The 12562-nt window shown below is 43.9% G+C and overlaps 1 protein-coding gene across 12 annotated transcripts; it reads right to left on the reverse strand.

Moving 5' to 3' along the window:
* On the reverse strand, window positions 1-7774 carry LOC123187337 (uncharacterized). 12 transcript variants are annotated; one of them, XR_006493895.1, is made up of 6 exons: window positions 6680-6936; window positions 6465-6568; window positions 5603-5784; window positions 4926-5049; window positions 766-4202; window positions 1-130 (listed from the first exon to the last, which is right to left on the reverse strand). XR_006493895.1 is itself a non-coding variant. In XM_044599193.1 (6 exons), exons 1-2 carry the CDS (start codon window positions 7692-7694, stop codon window positions 5608-5610), a joined length of 909 nt encoding a protein of 302 aa, XP_044455128.1. In that variant the 5' UTR covers window positions 7695-7774; the 3' UTR covers window positions 1-130; window positions 766-876; window positions 2183-4202; window positions 4926-5049; window positions 5603-5607. The 12 variants fall into 12 exon arrangements, 11 of the variants coding, with proteins under 11 accessions (XP_044455128.1, XP_044455126.1, XP_044455129.1 ...); XM_044599193.1 differs by lacking the exons at window positions 6465-6568; window positions 6680-6936 and adding an exon at window positions 6963-7774 and having other exon boundaries at window positions 766-876; window positions 2183-4202; XM_044599191.1 differs by lacking the exons at window positions 6465-6568; window positions 6680-6936 and adding an exon at window positions 6963-7774 and having other exon boundaries at window positions 766-1023; window positions 2183-4202.
* Between the last annotated feature and the right edge of the window lie 4788 nt (window positions 7775-12562).

A 12562-nucleotide genomic window follows, 5' to 3' on the forward strand; every position in this document is an offset into this window, starting at 1 on the left:
AAATAGCTGCAGGCATAGGAGGATGATGAGAAAGCATAGATCGACAATGATGTTGACCTGCCACATATCAGAAGCACTATGATGGTCACCAATATGGTAGTGATCATCATGACCCCAAGTTCGGCTATGCCTGTAGTAAATACTGGGCATTAGAAAGATTATGTGGCGGTAGTGGTGACAATTCAAATGAAAGAAAGGAATTATATATAACAAATCAGCGCATGAATGACTTAGGACATTGCTCTTTATTCAAAATAACATACTCCCTCCGTCCCAAAATAAGTGTCTTGAGCTTAGTACAAATTTGTACTAGAGCTAGTACAAAGTAGACACTTATTTTGGGACGGAGGGAGTATGTTATAAATATTCTGTATGTTTGCAGATCCAAGTCAAATAGTGGGATCGGCAGTGTTGTAAGGAGATTAACACTACCATGCAAGTCCATCAGGATAGAGAAGGCAACTTAGCACGAAGTAATATTGACCAGACAACCATTCTCAACAACCAAATTCAATTTACATGATAGGCACATACTAAACAGATCCAATGCTAGCAATTTCAACACCGTATATCCTGAGAAACACTGTAAAATCAGCATAAATGGAGTAAAGTGTTATAAGTTTGTAGCATAAATGGATAAAGATAGTAAAAAGAAGCTTAGTTTCACTATAATATTAAAAATTATTTCATAATGTGTGAAAAAAGTGCATGGCAATAAACATATCAGATTTGAAATAGGCGCGTAAACAAACTAGTTTGTCTTACTCGGGATAGACAGAAGGTCTTCTCATTTTCAGTCAAGTTCTCCACAAAAACTGCAGTTTGCCCTGGGTAACCCAGTAGAAGGCATGGAAGGACAAGACATGCAAAGGTAAGCTGCACCATATGAGCAATAGTAAGTTCTCAACTAGGTGTTGGAAGTGCAACATGGAGCCCTCAGCAGTGCAAAAGACAAACTGAACTGATAGACTAGTTGAACTGATCTAACAGAGTAGCAAATCAGCAAACATTGCCTCGGATCCTCTGCAGAAAAACCAATCTTGTAAATATCTACGCTACAAACTTTACTCAATGCTTAAGATATACTTACTTCCAACCTAAGGTAAGTAAATGTAGAATCACATATATTATGTATTGCAAAGGCTAATATCGTTCATATCGTACACTGGGTGATGAGAGTGTCCATAAAGTCCACACTATTTGTAGGGTCTATGCAACACAACATTAGAGAGGATTCTTACATTTTTCTAGGTGATGATTATTTCCAGTAATATCCTCTTACAGAATTTGCCATTAATTTGGATTCAAGATTACCCTCTCTTTACATACTTTACTAACGCAGAACCCATAGTACTGATTATTAAATGGATAGTAAATCCAAAATCACTAGAGCGTCATTTGCTTGCCCTGATGTTTGACCTCTCACCTTAAGTTGAAGTAGCTTTAACTATTAACTAAGTGGCCTGTGAATATACTGGATGCTGACTCAAAATATAACAGGGGGGAAACCATTTCAATCTTTCTAGCATCTCTGCGAGGACCTGAGGTTTCAGAAATGCGTCATATTGTTGACTGATGCAAATCGTTTTGTATCTTAGTAAAACAGAAGCGTGTTTGGCTTATATCTCGAAATAATAATTTTAGCAATAATGAGTTAAATTTGTTAGCAATGAAAGGAATTAGTTCTCTTTTCCATGATGTCAAATACAGATGTACATGACATTTAATGTTAACAACAGAGGTTCCACAATATGAACTCAGCAGAGAGGATGCCTTCAAATTCTTGTGCTTGCGGTGTGTCCAATTTGGTCATCAAGCGCATTCCACGTGGCACAGTTACTGGTAAGAACAAAAAGTCTAATTATGTTTACTAAAACCACAAATGCGCTCAGCATATTTGTGAGTTTTGGAATCCTATAGGAGAAAAAACAGAAGGACACATGACAGACGGTAACAAATTTTATGTCACTCAAACAAAAATATGCACCTGAAGCAAATACATTTTTAGAGAACTTCAAATAAGTTTCATCACAACTAACACATCAACAGGTAAAAAAAAAACATGTTTCACATAAAAGGCAGCCCCTTCCTGTCCCAAAAAGACAGCAAGCCAACTTTACGTGTTCCAAACCTTTGCAGACTGATTAGAACAACGAGAAATGCAACGTCATGACCACTTCACCTGACAAAAAAGATCAAAATAGAAGGTGAGCATCCTGCACTTCTAAGCATTAAGCCAGTAACACATCTTTTTATCAAGGTCATCTTCATTAACACTAGATATTCCAGCCTTCAAGCCATCTACAGCAGACTTAAACTACAGAAAAAAAATGGAATTAATACTGTGATAAGATGAAAACTGGTAACACAATACTACTGCTGAAAGCAAATATGCAATGCATCAGAAGTATATGAAACTGACATTGCTGGTGTAACAGCACCATCCGCTATCACCACAGAAGTACAAAAAAGAACAAGCATCAAAAGTAGCTTCTTCAGCATAGATGAAGTCTCAAGGTGCTCTTTGATCCACAAAGACCTCTTGAGTTCTACCAACGGTACCTTGAGCTGGAAACCTGATATACGGGTCTCAGAGAGCAGTTTTTTTTTTTTGACAGAAAGACTGTAAGGGAACCCCCTACAGCATAATTGGTGCAACAAACCCAAATTGCAAGTACCGTGCCTTGAACCTGTTTGGGTGGGAAGGCATCAGCAGCCCCTTCCCACCACTAGGCTATGCCTTAGTCTGCATCTCAGAGAGCAGTTAATTAGGGAGCAGGCTAGCCTTTGCATTCCTGCATAGTATTAGAGAGTATAAAGCAAATATTCCTCCTGCCAAATATACAGAACAATCATTACTAAACATAAAGCTCAAGGAAAAGTACTATTCTCTAATCTATTTGCCCTGATGTTTGACCTCTAATCTTAAGTTGAAGTAGCTTTAACTATTAACTAAGTGGCCTGTGAATATACTGGATGCTGACTCTAAATATAAGAGGGGGGAAACCATTTGAATCTTTCTAGGATCTCTGTGAGGACCTGAGTTTCAGAAATGCCTCATGTTGGTGACGATGCAAATAGTTTTAGTGTCATAGTAAGATAGAAGCATGAGTGGCACATATCTCGAAATAGTAGTTTTAGCGTGAGTGTCTTATATCTCGAAATTAGTTTTCTCTTTTCCATAATATCAAATCCAGAGGCACATGGCATTTAAGACAGAGGTTCCACAATCTGATGCAAGATGTTGAATTTGGTCATGACGTGCATTGCATGAGGCGCAGTTACTAGTAAGAACAAGTGGTCTAGTTATGTTTAGTAACACCACAAATGTACTCAACATATTTATGAGTTTCAGAGTTCCTATAGAAGAAAAACGAAAGGACTTGACAGACAGTAACTAATTTTATATTTAAGTCAAGCAAAAACTATGCACCTGAAGCAAACACATTCTTAGAGAACTTCAAAGAAGTTTAATCACAACTAACATTAAGAATATGGTCAAAAAGCATACATGTTGAACATAAAAGGCAGCCGCAGGGAGACATCCAAGCTTGAGTTGGGTTTCATTCAAAAGGGTAGTAGATATATATAGGACCCAATGCGCGTAATACTTCTGTATCATATATTATAAACTCCTATCCCAGAAAGGCAGCAAAACCATATGAACAAGGCACGTCCAACAGCAAGCCCGACTTTGAATGTTCCAAACCTTTACAGACTCGAGAACAATTAGAAACGCGGAAAAAATAAATCAAAATAGAAGGTGACTATCCTGCACTTCTATGCAGTAACACATTTTTCTATTTAACCGGTTAATATCAACCAACATATTCAAGGTCACCTTCATTAAGACTAGATATTCCAACCTTCAAGCCATTGACAGCAGTTATCACTGCAGATTTTACCGACAGGAAAAAAAATGCAAGTAATACTGTGAGAAGACGAAAACTGGTAACACAATGGTACTGCTGAAAGCAAATATGTAAGATCATAAGACTGGGTGAAGAGAAATACGACGAACAATGCAACAGAAATATATGAACCTGACATTGCTGGTGTGACAATACCATCCACTATCACCATAGAAGTACCATAGAGAACAAGCATCAAAAGTAGCTTCTTCAGCGTAGATGAAGTCTCAAGGTGGTCCTTGATCCACAACGACATCTTGAGTTCGACCAATGGTACCTTGAGTTGGAAACCTGATATACGGTTGTCAGAGAGCAATTAGTTAGGGAGCGGACTAGCCTTTGCATTTCTGCATTTTATAGAGTATAAAGCAAACATTCCTCCGGCCAAATATACAGAACAATCATTATTAAACGTAAAGCTCAAGGAAAAGTACTATTCTCTAATCTATTTCCATTGGTATGGCATTAATATACAGTGATATCCCTTCTCCATCATCATTTCCCCATAAAACAATCAGAGTATACTTCAGCAAATGGAATTAAAATCAGAGTGTATATTACAAGAGGAAAAATGCATTGCCCTCACTCACTCATCAGCAGTACCTCTAATTAGGCTACCACTCCTCAATGCACCCTCTGGCACTCTTTCCAGCATTAATAGCTTTGTAATCCAAATTCGGGCCAAATGAATAACAACAGAGCAATCTCTCTATTTCAGTTGTAGCAGCAGCAGGCAATAAATAGAGCTAAAGGCATGAGAAAGTTGCATGTAGTAGTCTTAACAGTAGCCTTTTCAGGAAGTTACTTCCTATCCTTTAAAAAACCACAGATACTAATTCTAAGAGCATGTATACATTTTGTAAAAATTGGAACTAAACAACTGAGGTTTACAATCTAAGTCAGTGTCTTGTTTTCCATTTACATCTATATGCATGTTCCAAATGCTTGATTTCAAGGATTAAAGTGGCAAACAACTCGAGTTCCAGCAAACCAATTATAACTAGAAACTTTTACCTGATTGAGTAGCTCCATCAGAATACGCTGAACTTCTCGTCAGCCCCAGTATGAGCATCGAACCGAGCACTAGCTATAGCGTCAATCTCATCGACGAATATTATAGCCGGGGCATTCTCTTCAGCTACGCGGAATACATCACATAAATGATAGTATTATGATACAATGCATCAACAAAAGAAGTGATAAGTAGCAACCTAAGAAAAGCTTCACATAGCAATTTTTTGTGATAAACCCTAAGAAGAATATATAAACCACTACCAGAAACATTAAGAAGCATACGCAATATTACTGACAGCATCATAGGCTATATTAAGAACAGTTTACTTGCTTTGGTAATGCATACAGTAACTAAATGTTTTTTGCATGTAAGATGTATACAGAACACAAACAAAAAGATCGTATCAGATGTTAACGCACTGCTTAGGTATAGCCTTAAGTCTTAACCTTGTGTTAACAGATCTCCCAGAACACTGCAGTTCAAACAAGTCCAACTTTTTTACACTGGGAGTCTCGAGCATAAACAAGGAAACCTAGTCGACACCTAACAAAATAGGCATTGGTTACATGATCAAAGCTTAACACATGCTATATTTTTGTAAGAACAAAAGGACAACAGAAATACTGAACGCAGAAACAAGGTTAACAAATGCATGTTACAACTATCCGCGTCTTACCTCACTCAAGTACGTCTGCACAAACTCTGAACCAGCAGCAGTAGTGTGATGTGCCACCGCTTTAGCAAGCATGGTCTTGCCAGTGCCTGAAGGACCATAGAGCAGTACAACTCATGGTGTGTCAATGGTAGCTCAACTGCCTCCTGAATTTCTTGTTTTTGGATATCACATCCTCCAATGTCCTGAACATAATCAGAACAGAGCAAATTGTTATTGACTTTCTTTTATGTGTGAAACAACTGCAGTAAGTAACAAAGATACAGACTCGATAAAAGGAAAAGTTTCGGGCATGTTATGCACACAATTTTCCGCAAACATTTTAACAATCTTGGTCAACCTTAATGATAGGAGAATAAGAACTAGGCTCAAAGCAAATCATTGCATGGGCATACAGATGCTGAAGTAAGAACGCCAGAAGTAGCATTAAACCATTTCCACAGTACTATGGTAATTTGAGATCATCTATTTATGTTCGCAAGAGTAGTTTATGATCTAAGACTAAAAGGAAATGCACCAGCAGTACTAAAATGTAGGTCAGTCTCCAAAACTGATCCCAGCATTTTAAACAGTCCCTAGCAAGAACACAAATGTGGAAGCAAGTCAACGCAAAGCTATCTTTTCTTGTTTATCAGAAATGCACCCTAATTAGGCATTCACAAAATTAAGAGCAAAGACTAGCTTGCAAACCACAAAGTACCAACACTGATACTACACATGGCAACATCAAATCTACCGAAGGTTAACTAAAATTTTGCATAGCACAGGCGTCTCACAGACGTGAACAACCCAATAGAACCTGCACGGTACAGGCAAGCCCGTTTGAGACTATCATTACATCACCGCCCAAACCAACCTAACGAACCTCAGCAACCCACTGTCAGGCCCTGTAACTGATGAAACATCCGAGGACACGAGGCACTCGGACACTTGGTGGAGATGGAGTCTCTGAAGCTGGATGTCAAAACTCTGCAGCGACAAAGAGAAGAAGACCGTAAGGAATTCTCGGATTTCTCCAAGCAAGCTAACACCAACTTCATGGTCATGCAAGGTTACTTCACAAACATGCAAGCTAGCCACCTGGATAAGCTCATCTCTGCAATAGTTACTGAGCCAAGAACATATGAGGAACACACTCCTCCTGGAAGTATCCGATTTGGGGATTTACCTGCAACACCTACTCAGGGTGCAGTGAACAAAGAAGTGCCTAATTCATCCCCAGGGCAGGGCAATGTCAACATTGCAGAGAAACCAGATCTCGCCTAGGCAATATCCCAAACACCAAGCCCGCAACGAAACTGAAGCCAATTTAATTCACGGTGGCTGCTGGGAGCGGATGGGGAGAGCTGGTGACGGTACATACCGGGACATCGGGAGCTTCGACGTCGAACGAGCCGACGCGGCCGAAGCGCTGGCGCGGCAGCGCGCCCATCTCCGCCGACACCGTCTTCGGCAGCCTCCGTGCCAGGCACAAGGCCCTGGGTACGGAGAGGAGGGGCCACGCCCCGTACGCCGCGCTCGCGGCCGGTCCATGCCGCTGCGCCCTCGAAGCAACCTCGAGCGGCGGCGCTCGCCGTCGCTCTGCACACCGCGCCACCGCCGGCCACCGACGCGCTCCCCGTCGCCCCGCGTCGATGCGGCCGAATGCAGTCGACGCCGCCCGCCAATCGCCGCGAGGCCGAACCTGCGGCCGCGCGGAAGAAGGCCGCGGCACGAGGCGCGCCGTTCGACGGCGTTGGCGGGGAACGAGCCGGCCCGCGGCGCCGGCCGGTGCGGCGGACGAGGCGCTGGCACAGCAGCGCGTCCTCCTGATCCGGGTAGCTGAACTGGCCGATGACCCAGCGCCGAGTGCGCCGTCGAGAGCAGGGCCCACGCCCCGCCCGCGGCGCTCGCCGGCCGCCCCTCGAAGCGGCCTCCAGCGACGGCGCTCGATGTCGCTCCTCCGTCGGCCATCGACGCGGACGCGGTCGCCCCGCGTCAGGCGGCCGCTCTCCGAGAGGCCGAACCGTCGGCGACGGCACCTGGTGCGCCGATGGCGTCGATGTGGAAGAAGGAAGGGGGAGGATGGTGGGACTGGGCAGGGGCTCCGCGGCATATTCCCTCACTCTCTCTCTCTTCCGGGCGGTGCGGGCCCCGGTGGGCAGTGTCTCGGAGGTAAAACTCGGGCATCTCTCCTGGACATACGCCACGCTCCACGCCACACAGCTCCCCTCGACTGCTGGGGTGCTTGCTTGGCAAGAAAGCTGGGATTTGGTTGGTTTAATTAGGAGGGGTTTCACGTGCAGAGCTGCGATGTGGACGTGCCGTAATAACTAAGAATGATTGGGTGGGCCCGCGCGACGATTCTGTCCTACGTACGTCCCCGCCAGCTTGGGGGACCGGCCAGGATCAGGCCAGCCGCATGCATCAGATGAAACCTGTTTCTACTTTGGCCATCGGCTGACAACAAGTGCTCAAACGTTTTTATCTTCGCCGTTGCAATTCTTTGTAAATTTATCAGTAATATTCTTGTTTGCGAGGAGTAAATTTAACAACATTTCCAATGCATGGTTGTGCTTCTAAACCTCCAAAGCAAGAGAACATGTATATACATTATGTGTGCCTACGATAAAAAAATACAAAAAAACACAAAAATATTTTCTTTAATAATATAAGGTATCACAGTAGAGGAATGGTGAGATATCAGCACAATCTGCGGAAATAGAAGGAAGACCCTCAGGCATTTAGGGTTCCTCGCCTCCTCCACGCGCAGCTGCTGATCTACCTCGTCTCATATGGCTTTAGGGCCATGGAGACACAGGAGGTGTGGTGGATCTCACCCCCTTCCCGGCGGCAGGGCTCATGCTTCATTTTTAGGTGTTTTTCCGAATCTTTTTAGGGTTTGTGTCTTGCTCAGAAAAACGAGCGTGCGACAACTTCTTGAAGATGGAATAAGTTTCTCCACGCCTAGCCCCCATCCTGGCGCTGCACCTCACGTCATCAGAGGGCATGTGAATGTGTGCCTCCGGCAGGTCTCATGGGATTCGGTCGGTGTTTGTTTTCGTTCGTCCGTGTTCATGTGTCTACAAGTTGGATCCTTCCAATCTACCCTTCTCTTCATCGGCCGATTGTTGTTCTGGTGCGTTGGTCCTTTGAGGCTTTTAGCATGATGCCTCCTTAGACGCATTTTGCAGTTGATGAACCACGGTGTGTTTTGCTTATTTTATAGTCGGTTGTTTAAAAATTAAGCGCAGTCATAGGCAAAGACAAATAAAAAACACTAAAATGAAGAAGAAGAAGAAGAAAGGAAGGGCAAAGGGGGTCAGTGGAAATGGCAAACGCATCCTTAAACCCTACAACCCCAGCTACACTACGTCACTTTATCGCATGCTAATCTCATCTCCATCACCTTATCCCTCCGATCCACTGCCCGCACCATTATAGGTGCTCTAGCTTGAGAAAGGCGAGGTGAGAGAGCGGCTAAGCCTACCTCAGAACAATTGTTTTTGTCCCGTCTAATGGGGCGCATAATGTGGCTAGATGAAATATCGTAGTGCCTATTTGAAGTTAATCTATGTAGATGGCCCATACACAAGCTAAATCCAGTTCAAGGAAGATTGTGTATCTTCTAAAGGTGGGTTACGCTAGGAGACTAGATCGGCAACATGATGTGTACACAATAATCTTCATTTGATGTCCCTGCTAAAATGTGTATCGGAATCAAAGGCACGCATGTAGCCATTGTAGAATATGAAAGCTAGGTGAACGGGTGGCTTGAAGAGGTCTTCAAGTGCATTTCGTCTAGCCGGATGCCAGCACCTTGCCTCATCAACAATGCATGTGAAAACATGGTTATAAGAGGAGCGGTTTTGGTTCAAGACTATAATTTTGTTCTTTCCATGTCATCCAACCCGCGAGCATATATGCGGGCTTCCAGTTGGAGTTCTTCTTGTTGTTTAGGACCTTTAGTTACATACACCAATTGTCCTTCGGTGGCAGATTAATCTTTAGAGGTATGACATTGAAAGGTTGTCCAATCTTTGAAGTACCCTTTGATCACCCACAACCTTGGCACGCGGAAAGGGCAGTCTGCGCAATGCATGTGTTGGGCAGTCTATAAGCAGAGGGGATAAATGGGTTGCAGGCAACCCCTCATGGATAGCACGTCGACGACATCCAATGGCAAGACACATAAATTATTGGCTCTATTGGTGGATTTGGAGCTCCAGATCAGCGAGTCATCGTCAGAATGTATCGATCCATCAAACTGCATAACATAGGTCGTGGCCCGGGAGTACACACCATCAATGCCTGTCTAATTGTGACCTCACCTTCATTTTTTTCTTGTACAATTGTTATGTAACTATACTCTTCCCTTATCAATGAAAATAGCTACTAGCATGCTAATCTCATCTCTATCACCTTCTCCTCTGCTCCATTGACTGCACCAGTGTTTTTCTCTTAGGTGATCTTGCTTGAGAATGGTTGGGTGAGAAAGCGTTTACGCCTAACTCGAAACGATAGTTTTGCCCCGGATCGTGGTACAGATTGTAGTGCCAATATTTCGGGTTAATTCATGTTTTTGGCACATACACAATCTAGATCCATTTCAAGGAGGATTGTGTATCTTCTAAAGACACGTTACATCGTGTGACCTGATCCACACAAGATGAAACACAATGATCCTTCATTTTATGTCGCTATCAAAATGGGTGCAATTCTTCTTGGTTCAAGGTTTTTAGTTTCCGAAGAGACTAGTAAAAGAAGCATATTTTGGAACCCCAAGGACTCAATTAATGTTATATGGATATGGGAAATATAAGATTTCTGACCCTAGCAGGAAAAAACGGGGAAGAGATACCCAACAATTTCTTATATATAGAAAACAATCCTCATAACGTGACCCTGCTTTTCAAGGTAAGAAGGGGTGGAGAAAATACCCCGAGGTGAGGTTCAAGGGCCAAGTGATGCATCACCCAAGCATGAGCTTGACTAACATATAGCTTACCTACAGACAAAAAAATTAAAATTAAAATTAAAAGGAAGTATGTTTTAGAACCAAGCAAAACCAGGAAACAAACGTAGACAACAAACCACTAAAGAAGCGGAAGCCTTGGTAATCAGGTGGCTTGAAGAGATCTTCAAGTGCATTTTGTCAATCGAGGCAACTTTCAGCACCTTGCATCATCAATATTTAGTGTCAACATCGTCATGCGAGGAGAAATTTTGATTGAGGCCATGTTATTCAGTTGTTTCCATGACGTCCAAGCCGTGAGCATATATGCATGCAACCTTCTAGCTGGACCTCTCCTTCTTGTTTAGGCCCTCTAGTTGCCAATAGTTCCCCACTGGTATATAATGATTTAGAGGTATGACATTGAAAGGTTGTCCAAGCTTTGAAGTAACCCTTTGACCACACAACCTTGGCGCATAAAAGGGCAATCTAGACTCTAGAATGATGTGTTTGGCAGTCTTAGGATCTTGCAAGCAGAGGTGAAAAGGGGTTTGCAAGCAAAACCCCTCACGGACACCATGTTAACAACATCTAATGGCAAGCCACGTAAATGATTGGCTCCGAGGAAGGATTTGGAGATACAGATCAATAAATCATCGACATGACATACCGGTCTATCAAAATGCATGACCTAGGCTGAGGCCGGAGAGACCATCCGCCCGTCTGATTGTGTCCTCACCTTCATTTCTTTTTTCAATATGTACAATTATTATATAACTTTACTCTTCTTCTTTCTTCACGTCAAGAGACGAATCCGGCAGTAGGGAGGAGCTCGGTGGGGATGGTGGAATCCAACGACGCGGAAGTACATGAACGGTGGCAGGAGCTCGCGCGGGGGACGACAACGGGAGCTCAGGGATATCCGCGAGATGGGGTGGCTACTTTGCAAGCTCAATGAGGCCAGGTCGGTCGCGATGGAGGCCGCCGAGGGTCGGGGTGGTGGCGTTGTCGACAAATGATCGAAATCGGCCAACGCGGAGGTAGGGTGAGGCGGTGGGGCAGCAGTGAAAGTTCACACCGACGGTTGGGTTCCCGCCACAACCGCTTTGTTTTCGGGCGGATGCTGTTGGTGGTGCTGCAAATATGCAACACTTGGAGCTGAAAATTTGCTGGAGCTTGTTTCTTGGGTCAAAATGTTCTAAACGGTAATCTTTTTGGCACGGCCGCAATTTTTCATTATATTGGAGATGCTCTAGCATCAACTTTACGCGTCCTCCTGTCCAAAGAAAAGCTCAGGGTTCCACTGCCTCCCGCCGGCGCCGCCGCCGGTCCGCCTCGTCTCCATGGCCTTAGGGCCATGTGCTGCGTCGTGGATCACGGGCCTTGCTGGGGAAGGGCTCTGTTTTTAGATGTTCCTTCGATTTTTGTTAGGGTTTGTATTCTGCTCAGGAAGACGAGACGTCGGTGGCTCCCTGAAGGTGGAATAAGATTCTTTCCACCTAGCCCCCGTCACGATGGTATGTCTAGTATCGTCGATGGGCGTGTGGAGGTGTGTATTAAGCGGATCTGTCCTTGGTGAATTTTGTTCGGATCTGGTTGTAGTTCATCTACGCTTGTGTTTCTTCAAGTTGGATCCTTCCGATCTACGCCACTCTTCATCGACGGCCAATGACTTCCCGACTGTCAACTACAACAAGTTTTGGCCAGCTCTAGCGAAGGAGGGGCAATGACGGCGACGCGTCTTCGGCTCGCTTCAGTGCTTGTAGTCGCCGCTAGGTGGTCCATCGATCTGGATGTGAATTTTATTAATTCCGGTGTTCGTTGTACCGCCGTTATCGAAGATGAATAAATCAGAAGTTTTTTAAAAAACTAATTCTAAATTACACTACGAGCAATCATACTGTTAGAACTAGTGGAGTAGTGAATGCATGGCAGGGTAAACCAGACGGAGCAAACCGCTCGACGGGATTAGCTGGCCCTGAGCCCCCCATGCATGACGTAAGGCATGCATGCACCTTTAATTACCACGC

This window comes from Triticum aestivum, chromosome 2A (genome assembly GCF_018294505.1).
Source record: "Triticum aestivum cultivar Chinese Spring chromosome 2A, IWGSC CS RefSeq v2.1, whole genome shotgun sequence".
Taxonomy (NCBI): domain Eukaryota; kingdom Viridiplantae; phylum Streptophyta; class Magnoliopsida; order Poales; family Poaceae; genus Triticum; species Triticum aestivum.